General features: G+C 41.1%; 2 protein-coding genes across 2 annotated transcripts in view; one reads left to right on the top strand and one right to left on the bottom strand.

Moving 5' to 3' along the window:
• Positions 1 to 9,230: 9,230 nt before the first annotated feature.
• On the bottom strand, positions 9,231 to 12,989 carry mrpl19 (mitochondrial ribosomal protein L19). Its single transcript, XM_023294969.3, has 6 exons — positions 12,865 to 12,989; positions 12,542 to 12,662; positions 12,314 to 12,432; positions 10,872 to 11,006; positions 9,975 to 10,156; positions 9,231 to 9,724 (listed from the first exon to the last, which is right to left on the bottom strand). The coding sequence occupies exons 1-6, from the start codon at positions 12,941 to 12,943 to the stop codon at positions 9,503 to 9,505; spliced, it is 858 nt and encodes a 285-aa protein (XP_023150737.1). The 5' UTR covers positions 12,944 to 12,989; the 3' UTR covers positions 9,231 to 9,502.
• Positions 12,990 to 15,195: 2,206 nt separating this feature from the next.
• Positions 15,196 to 26,559, top strand: part of LOC111585463 (protein eva-1 homolog A) — an 83,446-nt gene continuing 72,082 nt past the window's right edge. The window contains exon 1 of the mRNA XM_023294964.3: positions 15,196 to 15,477. Coding sequence (XP_023150732.2) covers positions 15,378 to 15,477 — 100 coding nt within the window. The 5' untranslated portion in view covers positions 15,196 to 15,377. The remainder of the gene's footprint in view (positions 15,478 to 26,559) is intronic.

Genomic DNA, 26,559 nt, shown 5'->3' with positions numbered 1-26,559 from the left:
TTAAGGTGGGTTTTAAAGCAAGCAAGTCATAGTTCAAAGGAGGCCACAGCTTGCCGGCTGAAGCCCGTTACCTGCTGCGTCCGTAAAGTCGGGAGAATGAAGTGAGTAAAGTGAAATGAATGCAGAAAGAGAAAAAACACAGAGGCAGGATATTAGTGTAAGAAAGGGGCTCTCAGGTAAATGTGTGTGTGCTGTAGGGAGGGGGCAGCAGTAGCTGGAAGGGTGAGAAAGGTAGAAGGTGGTTTTGATGTTTGGAAAAGGGAGTGCAGCAGGGGGGCGCATCGTAATGTATCTATTGAAGTTCAGGCCTCTGTGTTTGATACAGTACATCTGTACCCCATTTCCCTCCTTTCCCCCAGCTGTGCAGTCTCACGTGTACAGGAACAATAAGACCCAGGACCATAAATTCCCTCACTCCCTCTCTCCCTCCGCATCCATCTCCCTTAGCGTCCATGTTGTTTCCTTTTCATCTCTATTCTGCTATCATTTTCTGTCTTATCTTCCACACCCCAACACCCCTCCTTTCTCCCGCCACCCTGCCCTCTTCTTTGATGTAACGTAACGTTGCGGACTTTTGTTATTACCCCTGACGTCTGCCTGCAGATTGCTGACTCGGCTGCAGAACCTTGTCTCAGACACCGCGCCATAAAAAGCATGAATTAATTGATTTCCTCTCAGTAAGAGGGGTCATGTCTTCTGCTCTGGTTTCTGACATCCGTTTGCTCCACACCTCTTCCCCATCTCCTCACCATTCGCTCTCTGAATACCCCCCTCCTCAACACCACTCTGCACTGCAAGAGAATGGAAGTATCAGTTGGCCCCCGTCAGGTCCGCTGGGGTCTGGGTGCGCGGTAAATGAAATACGGTAGCTGTCGCATTAGGAAATCCATTGAAGTTAATGAGGGCCGGTGTTCTCTGCGGAGCCACATCTGCTGCTGGTTAGGCGCCAACAGCCCCCCATCCAGACACTACTATGGGGACTGTGGCAGAGAGCGGGAGGGTGGGGGTTGATACCGATGGGGAAACTGGACCTGGGGTATTGAGTGGTAGTGGCCAGCAGTTGGCTGGGCAGAGTGGCGAGGAAGCTGAATGGCTCGTAGGTCGCGACCTCCAGGTAATTTGTAATGGTGGCTGGATGGAGCATCGAGTAATGGATACTGCGTTGTTATCAGGCCGATCAGCTGGCTAAGCTGTAGTAAAACCACAGAAACCAGCCACTCCACACCCACATGCTATAACAACACATGATATCGAGCTGCCGAGTGAGATTCTCTCAGGATGTCTGATATTTCACTGCTTACGATTACATGCTAGTCGCTTTCGCTGAAGGTCAAACAATGTCAGCAATAAAACAATTAAACTGTCTTTTATTATTGCCTGGTAATGAGCTGTGAAGCAGATCTTAGTCATTCTGTCTCGTGCTATTGCAGGGTAATGGCGCATGATTTTGAGATGGCAGCTCAGATAGAAGAGTAAGAGGGGTTTTGAGGCTTTACCTTACACTTAAGGATTTACCGTACACCCACAATGTACAACAGCTGGTCAGTATCTTTAAGTGTGTGGCCCAGAGAGTGATAATGATGACCAAAAGGATAAAGACAAGTACACTTAGTGTGACTGAGCTGACCACTGCACTGACAGTAGAGCTCAAAGAGCAGAGTTTTGTCAAAGAGTGATGGACAGGGAAGGGTCAAAAGTTTAATGATAGTGTGTGTGTGAAACATGGCAAATGGGCAGTGTATTGACATGTAGACAAATGGGCCAGGGCTGCCGTGAATGGCCAGTCACAGCTCTTTAAGATCAAACTCTGAGTGCTGGACGGATGGGCTGCCAGTTCAGATGAGGCCTGTGTGGAATCTCTTGCTTCCTGGAGGATTTGTTTTTATATCAGACTTGGGTCAAATATTTTTGCTAATTAGCTTTACGTGCTTTAAGTTCCAGATGGTAGAAGGGTTTCCTCTATCAGCACAGTTCAAAGAGTGTTTAGTAAGCTGTCAGTCACAGGGTTGTAAGTTGACATTATTCTTCTGTATATTCAACCATTCATCTGTTTCTCCAAATAGTTTAATTAGAATAAGAACTTGCAAATACTGTGTTACAGTCCTATTTTTGGGTGTGAGCAGTGATGGTAGAGAACAGTGAGCCCACATAGTATATTTGTTCACTTTTTGACTTGAAGAATTTAACCGCATTTTCAGTTCGGCATAAAACTTGAACCTTTGACCCCAGCTGTGAAGAGATCCAGTGACTCTGTTATGCTGTGAGGGGCATTTTGCTGGCATGCAAATCAGTACGAAGGTGAATCTGAGGGATCACCTTTATCCTTTGATGAAGCATTTCTATGCAGATGACAGTGGTCTCTTCCAGGATGATAGTGCCTCTGATCACAGGCCATAAGGAGTCACTGAATGGTTGAATGAAAATCATGTAAATCGTAAGTTTTGACCTTCTCAACGTGAGATTGAAATTGGGAGATTTTGGAGCAATTTCACTACCATCATCAAAACACCAGTTGAGAGAATAGCTTGTGGAAGAATGATGTTCCATCTCTTCAGCAGAATCCAACAGACTTGGAAAATCAATGCTAAGATGCACTGAAGCTGTTTTGGTAGCACATGATGATACAGTACCTTACTAAAGTATTTTATGTTGCATTTTTTTGTCTCAAAATTGTTATCTGTCTGTAAATCTTAACATAAAAACTCACCGTAAACTGACTCAACATATGTGCCCCAGTGGACAACTAAAGCACACAAAGGGAGCATATACCTTATCTCTTCATCTACCAATCAGCAGAAGAAAGAAGGTGAAGGAACGGTCTCTTAACCCCTTGTCAAATCACAAATAACCCACCCGTGGTCAGCCACAGCAGGAGGTCAGTACATTCACTGAGGTGTCTGATCATTTGTCAGCTACAGTTCAGTTCAGTGAGCATCTTTGCTGCACCATCCATCTTCAACTCTGCATTCTAAGTGTGTGTCCACGCTGTGTGTGTGTGTTTCACGCCATTTGTCAATAGTTCAGAGTGCATCTTCACTCATTCGTCTTCAGCGAGCGTCTTAAGTGTGCATTCTTTGTGTCCATTTCAGGTCATTAGTGGTCAGCATGTGTAATGGATGAATGGGGTGGGTCGCTATCAGGGTAAATTGGAGGGGTCTCTGCCTGTCTGAAACCAACTTACTGTGTTAAACAGCTTTTACATCTGTAAACTGCTTTACAAATGGAATGACAACACAGAAAAGCTGTTCTCCACCTGTACCATCAATGCATAGTTGACTCCAAGATAAATGATGCTGTGAACCCAGTTTGTTCTGAATATTTTACAGTTTGTAAACCATAAAATTCTAGAACTGTCTGAAACAGTAAAACATTTGCCTGTTTTTTCATCAGCTTACATGAGCTTCATTGTGCAGGGTGATGCATGCGCAGAGTTCAACACTAGAAGGCTGTTTTCACATTAATCTGCCGAAGGTTAAAAGTTCCTGTGTTTTCATCCTAAATCTGATTTTAAGACATTTACGTAGTGTACAAGCATGATTTGTGACTTTACAACCGGCCAATTGTGGTCCAGTACACAGTGTATATGTGTGGAAACTTGAAGCAGCTAAAAATAAAGGCAATCATTTATTACTCAAGACACTGTATTTTTATGTCTTCACACATTTCTGCAGGGCATCTGTATCTTGACTCATCTTTGCGAACAGGGTTGGCCATGTTACCTCACAAGACCTTATAGGAATCACTTAGTTGTTTGTTAACCTTCTTGACCCCGGGCCCTGCAGTGCGCAGTTCGCCTGGGCTTCTTCTAAATCCTTTGCTTCCCTCCCACAGTAAAAAGACAAGCATTAAAGCTGAGCGGCTGACTGCGGAGTGAGTGTGAATTTCCCACAAATGTGAATGCGCCTCAGCCCATGTTGCATGTAATATGCATTGGCAATGCATGAGAAATTATAAGATCCAGATTGTCAGACAATCTAAAGCGATGTGGCTTGGCTGGCAATCAAATAACTGTGCGCCTCGGCTCTTTCTATGTATATCAACAGCAATTTGGGCAAAATTGCCTTTCAGCTGCTGCTTGATATGAGTGAAAAAAAAAAACACGAGCAGAGGCAGCAAGATGAAGCTAGCGCTGCCCGGTCTCGTGAATGTGTGTTTTCTGCCTGCATACTTGGCATTAGATCAAGGTGAATCTGGTATGAGTGAGGGAATGAGCTAAGGAAAGTGTGAGTGTGTGTGTCTGCATTTGCAGCCCTCATTAGTAAACTCCAGCCCTGCGTTCACAGTATGAACACACCACTCCTCCCCTTCCCCTCACTCTCTGCCTCTCAACTAAATGAGGTTAATAAACTCAAGAGTTTACTACCATCACCAACAGCATCCCTCCTCCCCTGCGTTCTCCTTCATCTCTCCCTCTCTACCTCCACCTCTCTCTGCACTCCTGAGCCAGCACTCCTCCACCTCCCGTCTACTCCTAAGCCTCCCTCTGTCTTTCATCTCAGCTGAAATTCTTTCTTCCTCTTTTCCTCACCTCTTTTTTATTGTCATTGTTGCAAGGCGAAAGCTCTGGGATTTCCTCCCTCTTTTTCCCAGGGCAGAGCTGCAATTACAGCTCAGGAGAGAAGAAGACCAGCTGTGCAGGAGAAACTCAGGGCTGCATGCAGGAGTGGTGGGAAGTCAAAGATGAGGGCGCCCCTCAGAGGCGAGAAAGTCAAATTGCTAATATTTCTTCTTCGCAATGTTTCTTCCTCACATCAAAGCAGAAGCATATTTCAGATCACATGGCTGCCTTTCTAAAGTACCAGACAGGGTCATCATGGCCAAGACAGAATAAAGTCCGTAATAATGTGGTGTTTTATGACCTGGGTCGCATGTCCTGAGCAGTAAAACGCAACTGAACACACACAGGGTTTGGCAGGAACAGGCAGTGATACTGAGGAAATGTGAGGAATGCGTCAGACAGCCTTGGATGCTCTTACCTTGGACAGAGACATCCCAGAAGTAGAAAACATGACAGAAGCATCAACATAAAGGAAAAATCCAGACAGCTGTCACCTGTATATTGTATGCGCAGGAATGCCGTTTTGGCCGGCAGATCTATTATGTGACAGCGTGTCAATATGTAGCAGGTTTGTGAGTGACTGTATCTAAAACACACACTGCTGGTGATGGTGTTTGACTTGTTTTTCCTTTTATCTTAATGCCAACTGTTTATCCTCAGGGCTTGGAATCAACGGCAATTTGTTCCGGCTGTACTTTATGAATATTTCAACTTGTCCTTTGTACAGCGAAGACTGTGGCAAAATTAAAAATGGAAATAGTCTGTGATTATCTGACATTTAACGGGATTACCTTCAAACAAAAGGTTTAAGCATTATTTCAGCTCAGGTCTGATCACAGTGTTACTCTGATCATATGACTGAGGGAGACTTTGGTCTGCAGCGTTTGCAGGCGAAGCTGTAAAACTTCAGTTTTAGCTTGTCTGGCTCAGACTGAGTAACAGCAAGGCTAGAGTGGTGTAATATAACTGAATCAGCCTAATTCTGCTGCTATGCCAAGGACACCACCAATCAACAAATACTCCTTGTCAACAAATCCATAGAAAAGATCCAACCCAACATCATTTCATATCTCAATATTTGATATGATTTCCCATCTCCCAATGTTTCTCAGCCCCTATAGCATATACCCTCCTAGTAAAAGCATGTTAAAATGTGTCAAAACTTCTATCGCCAAGAAAAGCGAAATCATTTTCTGAAATACTTTGATGTTGTCAAAGCTAGCTTGTAAAGTGCTCCGTGAAGTTGGTGGCCATTTTTTGTCTCCAACATGACGTTGTCAGACACTTAGAGCATCATGTGGCAGGTTGTGTCGCACCATACTGTCTGAATCAGTTTTTTTAGACAACAAATGGTGAAGCTGTGAACATGCAAGTGCCTAACTGACATGCCAGCATGCGGACAGCCCGTTCTCGTCTTTCTCTTGTCATCTGTGGCATCATGTAGATTAAATAAAGCTGCATTTTAAAGTAGCTGTTTATAGTCACTGGTCGAAGGAGTGCCCGTGTACTGGTCATGCTTAAATAGAGATGGATTAACTCAGCGGTTGAGAATTTGTCACCAGTTCAACAGCTCAGGTAATTTTTATACTTCAGTTCATTACGAAGTACCATAACAAACAGCACACGGGTCATTCTAGCAAGGCCTATTTCAGTTTTTAGGAAGAAGAATAAACTTTCTTTCCTTTGGCTTCTACAGTTGAACAATTATTCGAAATATACAATATTCAACATACTATCCAAGTTGCAGGAGCTGCAGGTTTTTGACAGAGGCAAAATGGGTCACATTATACCATTATAAACGAAGCATTGCAGTAGCCCCAGCCTGCAAATCATATTCTTCAAATGCAAGATGTAAACATTCTTGTTTGGTACAAACTGCACCAAAAATCACATAATCATCATTGTATTTTTCCCACTAAAATAGTTAAGGATACGACATTTGTAGTATTTGTCTAAATAATCACAACATGGATTTTTTTCCCATTTTTATGTGAATTATTCAACACTATTGGCAACACTGACAACACTACTGTCAGTGGGATCGAGTGTTTGGCAGTTGTCACCAGGCTTCACTTTGACCAGCAGATCTAATGAAGCAAACTGGAGGCTTAAATTTCTGGGATACTCTTTAAGTCTCGTCCTGTTCACTCATTCTCGCTCCGTTGGCACAGAACATATGCCATTTGATGGACACTTTTATCCGAACATTTCGAAGATGCTTGGCCCCAACTGAAAATGAACCCTTGACCCTGGCAACACTGCCAAAGCCTACGCCACACAGGACCACATTATTAAAATGACTGTGATATGTGCCTGTTCAACTTCAGCTATCAGCTGCTCGCGATGTAATGTTTCCTAACAGCTGTCGCACTGTCAGGCTCTGTGTGTGTGTGCGTGTGTGTGTGTGTGTGTGTGTGTGTGTGTGTGTGTGTGTGTGTGTGTGTGTGTGTGTGTGTGTAACAAAGAGAGAGTGATGGCAGCAGGAGCCCCTGTCAGACCCATGGGACAGTGGGAGAGGAGCAGACGGTTGTGTCGTTTCACTGGAAACATATGGTGAAACTCAAGTGTGTAATTTACCTAGGAATACGGGTGGCCCCGAGCAGCGCACACACACATGTGCGAGCACACATGTACACACACACACACACACATTGACAGGGTGTAATTTACCTGAGGCCTATGGGTGGCCCAGTATCCCGTTGCACTTGTCACACACACACAGACAGCTCAAACACAGTTCACACTGGCTGACAGAGACGGAGAGAGTGAAACTAATTTCCCCGGGCCTGCAGACAGCAGAGTAAGAAATCACACAGTGACAGAGATGTTAGACATCAGCGCTCGGAAAGGATCCACATTTACTATATTGGCCCAGTGGAAGACATTACCCCCAAAATCTCAACCTGTGGGAGTTGCTGCACACTCTGTATCACATCCTCTCCAATTCATCAACCTGGCTCCTTTTCAAAGCCGAAGCCATCCGCCCCCCGCCTCCTCTTAGAGAAAGACGGAGATGAAGGTCATGGGAGCACCAGCGAAAGGGAGGAAGACAGATTAGGAGAGTATGTCCCTCCCTACATTCCTGCACTGACCTTCATAGTGGTGTGGCACTGTAGCAATCGCTAGCCCCTCCATGCTTTACAGTTAAAGGGGTGGGATTGTAGCCTCCTCCAAACCTGCATGACCCACCTTGATTTCACAGCACACCGTGAATGGAGCATATCTGGTTTCACATGAGGACTGACAGACAGGTTAGCCCAGCCGTTTACAGTTGAGGTGTCTGTCTGTGGTGGAGGCTGATATGATATGTGCCTGTCTGCAAGTTCCTCCATGTATGTGTGTGTGTGTGTGTGTGTGAAAGATAGAGAGAGAGAGTTGGCGTTTGATCTCCTTTCCCAGCCAAAAGAGCTTTAACTTCACTCCAGGTGCAGAAAAGTCAACCTGAGGGCATGGGCGGCGCATACAGTTGAGATCCCACAAACACACACACACGCACATAAACACACAGTGACAGGAAGTTCACTCCAAGCAGTAACTTCGACTGAGTAACTTTGTGGTTTAAACTGGTTTACCAGTCCAGTGGTGTTGCCGTGGAATGCTTCTGAAGACGATCGGTAATGTGCTGTAGGATAAACATTTCTGCCTCCACATGAGCACATCAATCAGTCCCAAACAGAAATACTGAGAGTGAAAAATGCAAAGGTGAAAGGGCCAGCTGGTTCAGTGGGTCGCATAATGACAACGTGCAGGATAGGCACTCACTCTACTGTACACAGAAGCAGATGGTTTTCTTTGCTGCAGGTCAGGTACTGATTGGGCGGAGTAAATTAGCTGGAGTAAAACACTGTGTTTGTTCAACAGGTGCAGAAAGATTTGGTGAAAATAATCACAAACCCCATCGAGTCAACCCAGTAGCCTGTGAATTGCTGTTAAATCTTTCTTCCATTACATGACCCTAAGTGTAACAGGAATAATCACTCTCTTTATTCCTCTCTATCTCCACACTGGGACTCTGTGTGGTCCATAATGAGCTCGGCAAACATCTGTTACTCCTGTATTAGAGACCATTTTCTCCACGTCTCATCCTGTAATATGGAGAAATTAGAGTGCAGAGACTCATTCAGTGTGTTTATATACACACACACACATTCACAGGGAGCAGACATAACATAAGGAGTCCAAGTGTTTTTATACTACCCAACTGACGCTCTAACATACCATCTCGGCACCACAATTTTCCATCCACAACAGTAAAACACTACCGGGTGTCTTTGGTGTGCACTGCCTGAATACCAGCTTTTTCTTTCTTTTTTTTTTTTTTTGGAAGAGCAGGGCTCTTCCAAGTGGCAGGTTTACTGATTTATCTGGAAATCTTTAGTAAACCTAGAAGCCTCTTGAAGAACATAAACTGATGGAAAGAACATTTTTGAGAGTTTAAATTAAAAAGACTCAGTTAACCTGCTTTTTCTGGGACAGGGCTGTCATCGTTTGTGTAAATAATACATAATTTGTTTATTTTAGGATGGCTGTAGTTTCCCGCAAAACACTGACAGTTATATAACGGCCAATAGATGCAACATAAATAGAGAAATAGTGCCACCTAGTGTCAGGACTCCAAACTAAAAACACTCGATAACAGGCACAACAAAGAGGAATACAAGACAAATGCAACTCCAAAGCTTGACTTGTTTAATAGCTTTTATTATATAAACCACTCTGCTTAGTGGTAAACATCACAGCTATGTCAGTGACCACTTTCCATGTTGGCTCCTCTTTATTGACTGTGTAATCACCTTTTAAGTTCATCCAAATGGTTTCCTGCAGTCAAACCAATCGAGCCGCCTGTTCCACATCCATGCAAACTTCACCAGTCAATTCCCATTCCTGGAAAAGTCTGTGATGATGGTTCAACTGAGGAACTTAGAGATTTACAGAAGATCTTCCTCACTTGCTCATTTCCTGCTGGACTTCACTGAGGATCTGCTGCTCCAGTTTGGAGGTGTCGTACTCCTTCAGCATGTCGTACTCTTGCCAGGGCTGAGCCCACTTCTGGGCGTGCTCCATCTGTTTTGGGACCAGGCAGAGATCGAAGTGGATGCCCTGGATGTTGAACTTGGGCCGTTCCCAGCGTTTGGACCATGGCTTTGGACGCATCTTTACCTTAAGCTGGTGAATAGACAAAAATGTTTAATCATCTGAAACTTCAACATGCTGGAGTTTTTCTTGATTCTTCTGCTTTTCTGGTTTTGTCTGCCATGCAAACACTGAACTTGTACTATGATATTAATCCTAAGGCACATTTTATACCCCTAGAACTACAGGCAAGACCTACATTAAGATCAATAATGAGACATGTAGCTTTATTACAAGTAACTTGGATGAGTTTGGTCTGGACTGCACCTGTAAGTTTTCTCACCTCGTTCAAAGGCACCTCTCCAGTAGGGGGGAAAGGCACAGGCTTCATGTCGGGGTCCACAGTGCTGTACTCAGGCAGAGCATCTCTCAGATACATCAGGTTGTCATCCAGTCTTTTCTCCAACTTCAGCACTTCAATCTTTTGGATACGAGGGTTGTATAGCTCGTAGCAGATTTCCACACCTCAAACACACATACAGAAATACATTTCTAAAACAAAGGTTTTACCTGATGCTCACTTTTGTACTAGAATGGGCAGTCAGCAGATGAAAGTTATGTTAAACAGTTCACTGTTTGAGACAAAAAAAGAATAAGGTAAGCAATGTTTTTCTAACTGCCCCGTAATCAAAGTGAGTAAGTGAACACGCAGAAAATTTCCTTCTAATCACCCTTTTGTTGTATTCCTAAAATTTTGAAAGGTACTTCTAGCTTTTGACAATGCATTTTAAAATGTAAACACTTACTACATTAATTTTTACCACATTCTTCTACATTACTAAAAAGAGGACAAATGTGACTGGAGAGTGGCTTTGAGTGAAACAACATGGTTTCGGACTGTAGAAGAAAAACTAAAAACTAGATACAGATGTGATAGGAGGAAAAAGTGGCAGAAACTGCACTAAGTGACTAGATAGATAGATAGATAGATAGATAGATAGATAGATAGATAGATAGATAGATAGATAGATAGATAGATAGATAGATAGATAGATAGATAGATAGATAGATAGATAGATAGATAGATAGATAGATAGATACTTAAGCAATAATAATGAAATTAAAAATGCCAATAAGCTCAATTACAACTACATTTTGGCTGACTGAAATTGAATATTCATTCATGCCCCATGGATGCACAGTCTGTGTGTGATTTTAGTATTTGGAAAACAAAGCTCACCTTGTTGATTAATGATGTTCCTCAGGACAAATGTGGCCCCCAGCCCTTTTCCACCCCTCTGGATACAGATGCCAACAAAGCGGTTGATTTTCCCAGTGGCATTAGGATCAGCCATGGACACCGCTAGGATACTCCCTGTAAGCAAATATTAAATATCACATATTAAAAGCACACATTAAATGTTGATGATAATAACAAAGAAAAGCCATGCAAAAAAATATTTAAACTGATTTTGAGAATGGATTTACAAAATGAGTGGGAATGGGGACCAAAACCGAGTAATAAACAGGTTCTGGGTCTAAATTATCAGGGAGCAGAGGAGGAGGGTCCAGCAGTAGTGGTTCTGCTCTCTCAAGTCTTTGTGCATACTAACTTCCACACAATGTGTTCATTCAGATGCAGTTAGTTATACCTCGAGGTGGACGTGCAGTCCACGCCTTTACTTGAACAATTTACCCAGGAAATTTATGTAAACAAACAAACAAACAAACAAACACAAGCCGTTGCCAAAAACTGCTAGGAAATTAGCAATTCTCACAGTTACTAAGGCTATGCTAACAGCTAGCAGCTAAATTAGAAGGCAGCCACAGATTACTCTGAAAGAGAGTCTGGAAAACAGTAATCAGTCTTAAGGTCTGGGGCAATAAAAGTGATAGAACAGTGAAAGATGAAGAAACTAGAGAAGAACAGCAGATGTAACTGCAGGCGACAAACTGATCAATCTCAGTTGATACCATATACACTGAAGAGATAATTTAATCACTCATATTTCTATTTTACATATTTGGTCATAGTCACTCTTCTTATTGAAAAAGCCTAGTTATGAATGACAGGTTTCCTGCTATCACATGCCAGCAAAACACATCTAACATTGAGCCCAAATATTGGTTTTTCCCCCTTTGATTACCAATAATCAACACGTATCAGCCCTAAAAATCCCATATCGGTCTTTCCCTAGCTTCTGTCTTGCTTTATTTTCACCTCAACTGAATGTACCAATATTCAACTAGTTAGTTTGGCACTGGTAGAACTAAAATCTTTTGATTCAAGTAAAACTATGAATACTCGAATCAAAGAAAAAGTACTGTACAGATTTTTTTTCTTGAAAATGAAAGAGAATAAATTTAACAAAGGGAGATAATAAAGCAATATTCATTTAGTTCAGAATCGATATGAGTGCCACTGAAGTATTGGATTAATAAGAATTATTCATAGCATAGTAGTACCATAAAAACCCACCTGTAACATTGCATTAAATGCATTATTTTGAACAATAAATCAGCTACAGAAATTTGAATTAGTGTATATCTACAGTAGGTTAACCTGGAAGAAGTAAAAGCAGAGCTGACATTGTCCAGATTGGGACGGATTAAATAGTTTTGGTCATCTTAAACACCTCGCCCTGCAGCAGTGGGAATATGTCTGTCCACTTGGTTTATTACCTGGGTAGAACTCAGGAACATTGAGGATTTTCCTCCTGCGAATCATGTCTTTCCTCTCCATGGAAAACTTCAAAGGGTTTGTTCTCTGTCTGGGAGGGATGAACTCTGGGCTGAGAAACCTGAGAGGAAGAAGCAGGCAGGACAATACGTTATAACACAGTAGTCTATGCATATTAGCCCTGTGTCTCGGTGGATGTCTGTGAGATTGTGTTACAGAAAGAAACATACTTGCGCAGAGTTGCTACAGCCTGTGTTTTATCAATGATGACAGGTTTGGACGGAGGGATGAACTTTGGTGGTTCACTGTCATTCCCTGGAGCCCAACGACACACAGAGGTAGATAGAAACCCTGGAAATTGGAGGAAAGTCATATTTTTGTCGTTATTCCTAACCCAAAGTCAGTCGTTAGCTTGAAAACAGCTAGCCTTTCACTGCACAGTTAGCTACTTTAGCTCGCAGTCAACGTACATTATAAGTACAACGGTCTTTAAATACCTCTTGGCAAATTAGACTTTAATGTAGACAACGGAGAAGTAGTTCGGTTTACTTACGTTCATTTTGTAGCTGCAGGTTTCGTAATAACCTCAGGGAAACGATAAATTTGTCGAGCCTTCTGCTACAGGCTGCCATGACTGACCTTCTGTTGTCACATGTAACTTGTACGGAAGCCGTGTGGGGCAGGTAAACCTCAAAACGCGATTTCTCAGAAGTGTGGTGTTGTCGGTTGTCCACAAGATGGCGCCTCCGGAGCGTCAGTTATCTGAGGCATTTAAGGTGCACAATTGTGCTATATATTTAAAGAAAATGATAACAGTATCACAAAAAATAAAATAGCAGCAGAAAAGCGTTTGTTACTATATATAATTACATAATGTATGTAGGGTATTTATTTTAATTTCATGGCTGAATAGTAATGAAAAAATGTTACCATTAGAAATTATACCATGCATCCATAATTTTAAGTACAGTATTTGCAAATAACAAAGAAATGGAAGTAACTATACATCTGCTGTGTGCTTTAAACAGAGTTTAACCTGCAGCAGTGCATCATATTTGATATCATGCACTAATATGTTCTGTACAGAATACTAAAATTGTTACTTCGAATAGTTGTTAATCATCAGATATTCTGATAACTGATTAATCGTTTTTGAAGTCATTTAAAAAAAATTCAAATTTTCTGGATCGAGCTTCTTCATTGTGAAAATTTTCTGTTTTCTTTACTGTTTATATATACATAATGTGATACCAAATAATAAATATTGAAATAAAAATGTATCCAGGAAATGAAAATATAATACAAAACACCAAATCATATTGATAGAAATCAAATATATCCTGGAAATCCTTGGATTTGTTGGGTTTTCATGCAAATTGTAGAGTCTCAGCCTAAACTCAACACTCAAACTATGCATTCGGATATTTTGAGCACTTAAGAGTCTGTACAATACACGTTTTAGCACATATACAAGAATGTGTGCAATGTAATTTTCTTTTCTCATGGAAAAATCTGTACAATAGCAGTATTATCCTACATTTTCAGTTAAATTCCACATTCAATGGGATGTGTGCAACATCTAAATGCCTACATATGGAAGAATCTGTACATCAACTGGATTTATGTATATTTCTTATTAATTTCTTTTTAATTTCTTATTTATTTCCCTTTCTCTTATGATTTCCCTACATTTTTTACAGTATCTCCTTTGGTACAGTATTACTGCACCACTCCTTTCTGTGGGATTAATAAATCCATATCCTACCTTAATATTTATTATGGTGAGGCAAAACTGTATTTTATATAATTATTGTATAAAATTATTTAATTATTAATTATTGTATAAAACTGTATTTTATATAATTATTGTAGGGTTTAATCCTTGATATGGGTCAATATATAATTACAGGACTTTTTGTAACATAGTTAACATTTTTGCTGTTTTCAGTCCTAAAATCAACATGGCCGCCGAAAACCAAACACCACATGGCATTTTTAGATAAAGATTCTTGTAAATATTATATATATAATTGAGTAAAATTGAAATTGAAATTTATTTATAAAGATATTGTCGTAAACCTGTTGACATGCCATAAATCCACACTTGACTCACACACTACTTTATATTAAATAACTCAGAAAGCCTTGGAGTCTGGCCAGTCTTTTCTTCAGGAGGAAATGACATCATGTGGAGCAGGTCATGTGATCTGGAATTAACACACTTCCTTAAGAGGTGTTTTTGTAATGGGTAACTTAGTTGAAAGGGATTTCTGGGACACAGATACAATTTGTTATTTTACATATAAAAATTGATATATTGCCAAAAAATAAATATCTGTCATGATTAACTAAACTTAATAAAAAAAAGCTCATTTTATCATTGCTTAGCTAATTAGAAGGTGGTTCTTCATGAATTCAGACGGTTATTTAGTTGATATTTTAGTGATATCCAGTCATTTTTATTTTTAAGTGATTGTTTCTATAATTTGTAAAGACATGATCACAATGAACATAAAAACTTTTCTTTAAGAACTTTTAATAAAAATGCATGCAAGATATACTTCATAAGTCCCTTAATTATATTGATTTATATTGACATTGTTGGGTCTTTATCTCAATATTCACATTTGTTTATTCATTGAGCAAATCTCAGCTTTCAACCATAAATCTTATTCTTCCACTATAAAACACATTGACTCAATAGCTGCTGCTTTAAATGTGCTTCACACACAAACTATGGTATTTTAAACTCTTGTAAACTGAGATATTTCGCCCCTGCTTGTGTCTGGCAGGGAATTCTGAGTCTTTGGGACCGTGTAGGGGAGCGTATGTCCTGCAGGTGGGCTGCACTTCCACAACACAACACAACACGCAGTCGGAAATGCACTTAGAGGGTTGTGTAGTGGTGGTGCAGCTCAGTGTCACATCAGTGCGGTGGGAGGATGAAGGCAGCCGCAGGGACGTGGGACCGCACTTCTGCTGCATGCAACGCACAGTGTGAAACTCGATGCTGCCGCTGGACTTTCTAATGATTCGGAGAAAATCCAAAACTTTGAGGCTTCAAGGATGATCTTCTCAGATGGGACTCTCTCAGCCGTCAGTTTTGCGCTCCTGTTGGGAATAACGTGTCTCTGCGATCTCTCCAAGGGCTCTCCAGACTTTTCAGGTTGGTGATTTCGTGCTGTTTTGTCGACTGAAGTAGTGCAGCTTGTTGCTTTCTGGGCTCTCCGTGTTGTGATCATTTGTTTAAAACTTTCGTATCTGCACTTGCAGGCTTCGTCCTAGTTTGACCAACAATTCTCACCTACAAGAGATGAAACAACTCGGATTTTGCGCGTAAAAAGTGCGTAAAAACGCGGTGTTTTGGCATCACCTCTCAGGAGGACCCGTGCCTGTGGCGTGCTGCAGCATGCAGCCTCAAATGTTTGCCTCATAAAGCGACCAGGACACAACTTAAACATGCGGAAAAGACCCGCATTGTGCTTATCTGTTGGCTTATTCTGACACAGTTTTGTGGAAAATGACCCACATAAGGCACTTCTAGCTATTTCAACAAGTTCATCTGTGTTGAAGTCATCTGACTATACAGGGATTAGAGTTTGGTTTATCAGTGCAGCACCACTGGTGATGCAATTGAGATGAACTGATGTGGTTAATGTGTTACTTAATGGAAACTGCTACACCAGTTACTCTCCACAGAAGAGTTTCTAAGATTTTCTGTGCTTCATACAGGCTGCAAGCCAGTATAAGTGAGTGTTCATATCAGTGCCTGGCACCTGCCTATTACCTGAGGTTTACATGCAAGCTGGAGGTTTTATGTGCCAACTGAGTTCTTCTGTCTGCTGAGCCCAAGGCAAGCCTGCAGGTTTAGTTAATAGCACCATAAAGCAGGAAGGGAGCTTTGTGTTGGTGTTAATTGGCCTCTAATGGTTGGAAACGAGCAGACTAACACTATGGGGAAAGGTACTAAATGGCAGATGCATGTAATGCCCCCCCTCCCCCTCTCTGTGTATGACTCTATGTGTGCATGTGTCCATGTTTGCTGCCTAATGAGCTGCTAAAGATCATGGTCTTGTGAAGGCCGTTAACAAGCTTTCATTTCTGTAATTGCCATGCATGTGTGAGTAGCTGCTGGTTTTGTCGCAAGTAATTCCATTGAGTAGATCAAATGGGAGTTAATTAAGCGAGAAGGGGGGAAACCTGTAACACTGATTCCAGGTTTCTGCTGCCCAGACCAGGCTTACACATGATTATGCAAATGGTGTGTTTGGCAGGAGTCAGAATGTTGAAATCTCAGCTTTGGTGCACATTCGCTTGTTCTGAAACATCCGATTACATCAGGAAGAAGATGTGATGGTGCTCACATGGGAAGATTTTCCTTTGCAATACGTGGGCCACAGGTTGGACGTGGTTGTTGACTTCCCAGAGCTGATTGTGTTTGCTGGCTGGGGGTTTGTCGCAGCATGCTCCTACAGAACTGCTGACCGAGCATCCCAGTGAAATGAATGAAAAAAGGGACGGCTCCAGAATATGTTGGGGACAAAGAAATCCTTAAGTCCTCGCATTCTTGACCAGCTGGAGTCTCCCAGGAGATGACAGCTCTTTGATTGACAGGTGCTGCCAGCCAGCAGGGTGACAGAAGCAGTGGGTTCAGATCCGACATCTGTCAGTTGGATCTTTTATTGGTCAGATGTTTGGGGTCAGTGATGGTTGTCGGTTCTCCAGGTGGATGTTTATGGTGGTGGAAGTTGATTTAATTCTATCAGACGCTCATGTGTTTTGGTTTGCACCTTTTTGTTGGAAACTAGGAGTAATGGCAGTTTAATTTTTCATCAGCGACTGTCGAAATGGAAAAAATTGTGTTGTTGGGTAATGTAATTCTGCGTCTGCCCCCTTTATCTTCTTCTATTACAGTATACAGCAGTCTGAACAGCTAATTAGAGGTGCAGAGTGAGCCGAGCAACACTTAAGGGCCCTTAGGCTAATGGAGGCGTCCAACTTTGCTATTTAACACTTTCTCTTACAAGTTATTGATGGTTTGTTGTTGATTTTTAGCACTTTTCTTAATGGAAAATCCATAGAAAACCAAATATAAAACCTTATTGTCTCCTCCACTTTCTTTAGGTTTACTTGTGTGTGAGCTCTCAGCTGGTTATGCAACTTTTCTTTATCAGATTTCTTACAACAAACCAACTATTACCAAAAATACAGGCTGCATTTGTTTGTAGTTCCTAGAACCTGAGGTGCTGCGATGTGAGAATCACAAGATGAACTTGCTGTTATTTCTGCTTTCTGTCCTTTTCTTGATGCCATTATCAGGTGAACAAATTATCATTTTTGTCAGCACGTAGCTGTGAAGCTAAAAGAAAGTGATGGATGCCGGGTTGTTTGGAAAAAGCTGGAAACAGTAACAGGAATCAGGCTTCTGCTGCTGCTGGGCCTTTGGGTTTAGAGTTCATCTGTAAGCGTCTCCAACAAAACACTGACATATTGTACGCTTTCTTTAACTGTAGAACGTTTTAGAAGCGCTGCATTGTTGATCAGATGTTGCCAGACAAGCTGTTGCCTTTAGGGTTACAGTGAAGCCACTTTCCTTGTGCTTCTCTGTCATAAAAAGCCTGCAGGCAAAACCCTATTTAACCCCAGTCAATGGGATGTGAGGCTGTTTAGGGGCCAAAGGGTCAAATGAGGTCAACCCATAGTAACTGCGAGTGTGTGGTTGGGGGCAGTTTATCATCCATCTTCCTCTTTGTTCCCTCCTGTCGAACCTCATCACACACACTTTTCACGGAGGAGGAAGATAGAAGGAAAGTCAACACAGCGCCGTTTTTTTAGGTCATGAATTTAAATGCAGTTCAAAAGAGGACAAAGATGTTTGGATAACTTCATAAGATGGATCCACAATTACATTTAGTCAGATTTCTTTCTTTTTTTTTTGCCTGTGTGATTAACTTAATTGTATTTTTGCATTTAGGTCTTTTGGTCGACTTCAGTGCTTGCTTTGATGTCAAAATTTGATGATTTGAAGCCATTTTATTTCAGACTTTAACTCGATTAAAGTCATTTGAGACCATTTACAGTCAATATAAAACATTAATGTGTTGTAAACCTATTCAATTATAAAACAGCAGAAAAAAATACATCCTCAGATCTCTTATCTTCTCTAACTAGTGGTCAAAAATGCAGTGATTTTCTATTTACTGTCACATAAGACAAATAAAATCAACAAGTTCTCGAAACAAACCAAGTTTTTAGTATTGGTGGATTATTAGACTATGAATATAACTGCAGCTGTATTTTCTGGCAGTCATCTGATAGATTAATAGATAATCATTTCAGCTATAATAATCAATTAAAAATATTTATGAATAGAAAAACATGACAATCAGTCCTTTCTTTTTTGAAACTACAGCAACTGTTCAGTTTTGCAGATAAAGTAAGAAACTTGTGATAGATCTTTTTTTAACTCACGTCTACCCTTTGTAAACAGAATGAAGCATTAGTTGATGAAAATAATGCTCATCACATTAATAGATAATTAAAGTTACTAATTGTGGCATTCAAGTCAATGTGCCAATAAGATGAGATACTATAAGATAAGATAAAGCTTTATTAATCCTACAGGAAATTATTTTGCCAGATAGTGTTCAGAAAACTCAGTTCAATTCAGTTCAATTTTATATAGCACCAAATCACAGTATATATCATCTCATAGCACTTTACATAGTAAGGTGAAGAGAATTTTAAAAAAGAGAACACAACAATCTAAAGTTGCATTTGTCAATGACAGTGGGAGGGAACAAAAAAATGTCAGATAGAACCAGTGCCAGGGCCATCTGCCTCAACCGGTTGGGGTGAGAGTTGGGGTAAGTGGGGAGGGGGGTATCGTAGGAATAGTCACATGACATAAGGAATATTAGTGCCCAGCAGAGCAGCAATACAATACTGAAAATGAAAGTGCGACTAGAATAGAAAAGCAATGCTGGCAATGATTCGGAGGGAGTAATCTCACACTTGATAATGAAATATTGCACATGAAGTTGAAATATTACACGTGCTGCATAAATACTGCATATAAAATTAGCTTGCCAGCCTCTTGATGTTGTGTGTAAAACAGATCAGCTGAGCGATATGATACCGCCGCCACCGTGCGCACATATCCACCTCTTGTGTTACCCAGTGGGTGCACCAGGCCTTCCCTCACCCTGTCCACTCCCACACACATGCACACAAACACACCCCTCCACCTATCACCAAGCACCACTCACGGCCCCTTCAGTCTTAATCCGCTTTGATTTTTGGAGTAGGTCTGGATATGGGCGGCACACTGAACCCCCTGCTCTCCCTTCCCTTCCCTTCCCTTCCCCCCTCTCATACACTCATCATCTCCTTCCACCGCCACCAGCGCTGCTTCTCTCTCCTCCCCGCCTCCTCGCCAGCTCTACTCCTCCCCAGGGCTTGCCTGATCACTGTTTCTGTGTCTGCGTTGTGTGCCAGGTGAGCTCTGTCTCAACAAATCCTGCCTCCCACTTGTTTTGTCTACTGCGGTGGAGGCAGGCGGCTCGACGGACAGCGAGGGCCTCGGCATAAGGCTGCTTTTCTCTCCAGCTGAATGGAGAGCTAAAGGGGGGGTTCTTCTCTTCAAAGAGTGGTCCCTGTGAAGGATGTTCCCAAAGGAGGGAGCTCACAACAATAAAGTTTGATCCAAGATCCTTTTTATCGTTTTTTATCTGTTAAGTCCACCTCAGTGCTGAGAGTAGACAGGTTACACAAGGATATAAGTGGGTTTTCAGAATTTTATCGAATCTGAATGTTCCGAATCTGCTCATCGATTCCAAATCCTTTCAAATCCCTGTTCTTTTCATAAAATCTGAGTGACAAAAAATTACCTCATATTTAGATAAAACTCCTAAACAAACACGGATGAAACTAAAGCTGACAGTTTTGTATTTAGCTCAGTGACTTCCTGAATGTTTTGTACATGGCTTTTAACCAACAAAACAGTAAGATGGTAGGGAACTTTTGACTTGAGATGAATTGATTTGGGTATTTCAGCAGCTTAAAGGTGTAGATGTCAGAAACCAAACAGCAAAATATATTTTTTAATACTGTTTTACGTGCATTTTTTGTAACAGTGTACAGTTACAGAGGTTCCTTGTTTTGTTAAATTACAGATAATATCTCTTAAAATCATGAAAAACTGTTTATTTGCTTAATAACTGTAAAAACAAAAATGGGGGCAAGGATAAATACAGTAATGTTCAGATCGAAATTGAGCATGTTTACAAAAGATAATTTGTTACTTTGACCCTAAAATGACACTATTTTACTGTATTTAAGTGGAAAAAACACTGTATTATAGATATTGGCTGTTATTTATAAGAAAAATTCTGTCTATTGAATATTGAAAAATGGTAAACGCCATTTTAAATTTTCTTTTTTAATATAGATTTCCCGTTTTTTTTTTTTTTTTAATTCCAGATAATTTCTGGTTTAAGCACCGAAAAAAGGTAGAAATTTCGAAGTTAACAATTAAAAACACAGGCCAAAACTGTATGCAGTGTCCACAAATTAAAAAAAGAAGAAACAAATAAAAATTATATTTTTTACAGTATTTTATTGTAAAATGACACAATTTCACTGTGTTTGAATTGCTAATTTACAGATATTTGTTCTTTTTCCCCACAGAATTCCACTATTTTAAACTTTAACAGTTTTTTATGCATTCTTTTCTTTTTTTACAGTGCATCCTATAAAAGGTTTATTTAAGTCTAGCTGTAACTGAGACAGACATTTATGTCTTACATTAGTGTACTTAGCTTGCTAGGAATTTACAGCTGATATTTGAGACATGTAGCTGTGTGAGTTGTGTTACATTAATAGCTGAGCAGTGATGGTTGTACGCAGTGTGTGTCCAAAACAGTGTAAATTATTTGTAGCAACAAGACATATCCTACGGTCACAATTCAATAAGTAAAGGGAGTTGGGAAACCAAAGAGCCTTTGGGTGCAGACAGCTTGGGGATGTAATGTGGATAACTCCTAGATATGTGCCGTTACAGCACAGTGTGTGGGTTTGTATGTGTAATTTAAGGTGGAAGTCTGGCCTTGCACAACGTGATCGTGATGAAAGATGTGACCTACTGTGCAAGTTTCTCCCCCAGGATACAATAAGTACATAAACAAGCACATAAAGCAGAGCTTGACATCATGGGGGAACAACAAGTGGTGTTGGTGATGACAGATGGGTGTTTACAACAGGAAACAAATCTTCTCCTCCTCTCATTTTAAATTCGGCACAAGGAAATGAAACGATCCCACATCACGCTGCAACAAACAGAGAAGCTTTGAAGTCGGTTTTACAGCCGATGGATTAAAAAGTGACGTGTTGAGATCTACGTACCATTTTAGATTTTCTTTTTCAATAAATCAAGTCTTTCATCTGGTGCTGAAGGAACATTCCAATAAAAGGACAAAGCGCTGAACACAAAAGCGCTGACATGATTAATGTAAAAAGGTGTTCAAAGCAGACGCAGCCTTTAAACTGAGGTTTCTGTTAGTCAAGTCATGACATATAAGCCATATTAACCTGCACCAATCAGAATCAGAGTTTGTCTCGTTGCCAAAATATGTGTGGGGAGAAATCACGTCCTGACTGAGGTAATAAATGACTTGGCTGCTGTTGGCACAATATTACACTAAATTAAGTGGAGGTATGTCAGTAATGTGTGGTACCAGACAGAGAACAGACACATAGCAAGCTGTTCTCATCAACCATCAGTGAAGGTTTTGTCTTAATGAGCATCCAGATAATTAAGCATTCAATAATGCAGATTTTGTGTTGTCCCATTGAACTTTCACTAGGATAAGGTTTGGTTCTTTCTGTGCTACGGGAATGTTGATTTTGAAGTATTTTTATAAGTGGGTTTTGTTGCCAAAAAAGACGCTTGAAAGTCTCACTAAAGTCCTGTTTGAGTAAGTCTTGCCACTCAGCAGTCATCTTGGTAGCACATCTGGATAGGTTTTGGCCAACAAGACCAGATCCTTGTCTAATCAAAGCCATATCTGCAATTACAACGCAACTTAGAAACTGCATGTATAGAATTCTCAGTTAAATGTGATAAACTGCTTCAAAAGTTTGGTGACTTTGCCCCAACATAAGGTCTAAGAAGTGTTTTCCTCTTGCTGGTATTTTTTCTACAACGCACATTGTGGAAACACGATTGGTTGGACGTGTTTCAGTTGAGCTGTTACAAAGCAGACGATTGGCTTTTTGAGGACAGAGGTGGGACATCGTCTAGCCATAGAATTCTGTCATAGTTTTCTATTCAGGATTCTTTTAGCCACGAGTCTCTACTATATAACATCTCTGGTCTCACTATGCAAAGTTGGTTATTTAGTTTGCTCTTACACCAAACCTGTTTGGTTCAGTCCACATGAACTCTTGTGCGTTTGCCTGTGTAGTTTGATTCATCAGGGCTGATGCAAAAGCTGTCAGTTGGACTCTGCTGTGGACCAAACCCTGACTGTATGATAACCTGGTATGTGCTGTCAGTTTCCACACAGTGACAATCCCCCAATATAATTATGGTCAAAGTTACCTTTGCTTCATCCTGTTCCTAGTAGTTTGTCATTATTTCTAGCATGACCAGGCTGCAGTCTGATAATACAATGATGCTCTCGTTATTTTTTTGATTTTCCACATGTGGGTGTATACATTGCTGATGTTGCACGATGGCTGTTTCAAGGTAACGTGTTTTTCCACGGTGTCTCTAAAAACTGGTGTGAAAGCACCCTAAGCATCTCAGTTATATACTCTAATGTAATGGACTATTATCAGTGTGTTGACTGAGGAATTACACTGGCTGCTGAAAGTTAAAAAAAGCTGTAATTTGAGTGAGAGTAGGTGTCACAGACAGTGTCTCAGGGCTGATTTCGGGGCGAAACTCCAAAGTGAAAGCCAGGTTGCATTTAAATACTAACGCAGGTTGAGACGAACGTGTAACTGTCAACTGAGAAGGGCTGGATTCTTAATCAAGGCTTATTATCTGGAGAAAACTGCTCCACCAGTCAGCCCCTAATATGATAATCATTATTTTGCATAGGTTTCTGTCACTACCACCAAAATCACCCAATCAGATGCTGAGCTGGACGGTTTTAGAGTAATAACTGTTATTGGGAAGAGAAGAAAGAAGAAGGGGTCTAATTCCTAAAGCATTTACCTGTAAAGAGATGTATATATACACATGGCAGGTGTGTGTTTGCACTTGCCCTCTCTTGCATGAGGGGGAGTTAGAGGCCCCAAAGAAAACAGAGAGAGAAATGTGTGAAGAAGATTCTTGAGTGGCACCCATATCTCTGCTGTCTTTGTTTAGGCAACGATTGAGCAATTAATCGAGAATGCAGTCTCATTTGTCATATTTTGATCACAGACTCAGAAAGCACAAGGAGAACAGGTTGTGATGCAGTACAGAATGTTTCGCCCCATTTGGTTTGAACATGACACTGGGCTGTAAGTTCACAGAAGTGCTCTGAGAAAGAGACTGGTTGTGGGTGTGTGCGCTGGCATTTATCTCCTCATGCCCACCCCGCTTAAGTGCTGGAATTAGGCCCCATGACATGCACACATGTAAAAACCGGCACGCACACCTTTTTCTTTTTTTTTTTTTTTTTTTTTTTTTGCCCCTGTGTCTTGGAGAATGTCAACCATGCTTTGATGCCCCTCCTCCCCTCTTTTCTGTCTTTGCCTCTGTTTCCTGGGAGCTGATTTATGTTTGGTTTCGGAGTCGACATGTCCGCCTTGATCTGGCTTACTTTTTCACAAAATTTTTTTACTACTCCATCCCTTGATCCTTCAGTACAGGAGAGCGGAGGGGAAAAAAAGCCCCATTTGGAACACCGTTAGTTTTTATAGTTTGATTAAACCCCCAGGGGCAGAGAGAGGGAGAGATGGCGAGGTAGAGAGGTGGGGCGCAGAAAGGCCAGTCTGAACAAGGAGGCATTGTGTAGCCCCCCAACTGTGTTGGACTGACAGTCTGCATTACAGCACGCTACAGCAGCCCGCTCCCCAAAGCACTGCTAATCTGTTGCTTACTGGCCCCTCTGGCGAGCTCAGGTAAGGGGGGAGGGAGCAAAAGAGAGGAGGAGGAGGACGAGACACATTTTCCCTTGTTTTTCCCTCGGTTGAAGCCAAATTCATTTGTACTGCACAAACCCAGATTGCATTCATTCTTTTTCGGCATGACGTAATCACAGGAGAAAAGCAAAACTTGCATATAAACACTGTGAAGCGGCACAGTTGTGTCTAAAATTGTTCGATACTGTAAATCTAAATGACTTACTTGCGTGTTTGTCCATTCGAAGCACAGTATAGTTAAGGGTATAAACGATGCTGGCTGACTGATTTACTGGTTAGATGTGGCTCAAAATGGCATCATGGGAAAGTATATGATTGTTTAGAGATTAATTTTGCTCAGACACGCTTTAAACAATAGTGGCGACAAATGAGGAAAAGTTGAGCTATGAGAGTTAAATGCAGGTATAGGAAGACATGGGGAAGAGTGTACTGGAGTAAACAAGAAGCAGAGGGTTGGTTGCTTAGTTGCAGATAATACAATAGAGGAAGAAAACAAAACTAAAGCCAGAGATATCTTTGCTTGGACTGACAACAAGGTGAACCTGAAAGGAAGCAACACATTCTGATGGCTCTGTTTTCTCCCAGAAAAGGGTCACATTAGATGGACCTGGTGAGTCAGGGAAGGACTCACAGTGACTGATAAGACCTAATCAGGAAGCAAACGTGGATGTTTCAAAGTCTCTGGAGACAAGTGTTTTCAAACAAACTGTTTGAGCAGCATTTGCGTTAGTCTTCATTTTAGGAGTTCAGTCTTCCATAAGCTTGAGTAAGCTTATGGAGGCTTGTGTGTTTTCAAAAGTATTGATATGGACATAGGTTTAATTCTGTTGGGACCATAAATATCTGGACAAAATTTCATGGCATTCGATAAAATACCTGCTGAGATTTTTTTTTTTGTCTTGATCAAACAAGTGGACCTACCAAACATCAGCCCCTAAAATATTTGCTTTCACGGATCTGGTGAAACTGCAGCCAGTAGTCATAATCCACAACAAGAATGTTCATTTCACAAGATAAGTTGTTTTAGGGCACTTACAGAAAGTTTTAAATGTCACTTTATTATATTAGGGACACACCCAACAAAGCCAGAGATTCCCTTTGAGCAGCTGTTTTTTCAACAATGAGAAAAAATACTCCCCTTTGGCAGGTAGAAGCCTTTTGCAGAACCAGGCACTATAGGGAGGGCAGACTTCTGCCTTAACCAGCTGGGGTGAGGGTAGAAAGAAGGGTAGCAGAGAAGAAACAGACTAACAACGCATACAAGAATGTTGTTCAACAAAATTAACTGCTGGTCATGATGTTTGTAGATAGAATGTCTGCTGTATTGTAATTTCAAGAGACTGTTGAATAATTTTTTAGAAAAAATCAAGTCTGATTAACCTATACTGACAGTAATCTTTAGTTACTGTAGTGATAGTACAACAAGGAGCAGATGAGTAGCAGCTGACTTTATTGTACAAAGCAAAAACTTCTACCCAAGAGGAGCCCATTTACTTGTTAGCTACAAAAGCAAGCTCCCAGTGGAACTCTGAACGACTAGAGCAAGGTAAGCTCTCACGTTTAGTCTGGTCATCCCTGCAGGTCTGTCTGGGTTTGTTGTAAGTGGAAGTGGATCTCACTGTTAAGTCCCTTTAGGCTGCTTTTCACTCCCTCAGCTCCTCAGGACTTCTTCCATTGCTTGTTTTCACTGAACAGCCCCCCAGATAAGCTTGATAATTCCCCCAAAATCCTGCCCTTTCAGTGCCCACCCACTCCCATGCTTCTTTTTTTTTTTTTTTTAGGAAATATCTCCTTTCTTCACAACACATGCCTGAACCTTGATAGAGGAATGCTGTCTTGCTGTTAGTGCATTAAAACTGATTAATGTGATTGGGGAGGGAGTTTGTGGGCTTTTGGCTAAAATAGAGAAGGGCAGGAAGTGATGGAGCAACGGGGAGGCTGTGGCTTTTCAAAGATTGCACACAGCCAGGGTGTAAAAAAAAGGATTGGCGTTGCAAAGTGGTTAGTTATTTTGAACGTCCACAGAAGAAAATATCCAATTTGTTTTCTGCATATACAGCAATCAGAAACTGATGGAGTAATTTCAAGAGTTGGATGGGAAATTTCATTGTGT

Source organism: Amphiprion ocellaris, chromosome 12 (assembly GCF_022539595.1).
Source record: "Amphiprion ocellaris isolate individual 3 ecotype Okinawa chromosome 12, ASM2253959v1, whole genome shotgun sequence".
NCBI classification, from domain to species: Eukaryota; Metazoa; Chordata; class Actinopteri; family Pomacentridae; genus Amphiprion; species Amphiprion ocellaris.
This window is presented reverse-complemented; position numbering and strand designations above follow the sequence as displayed.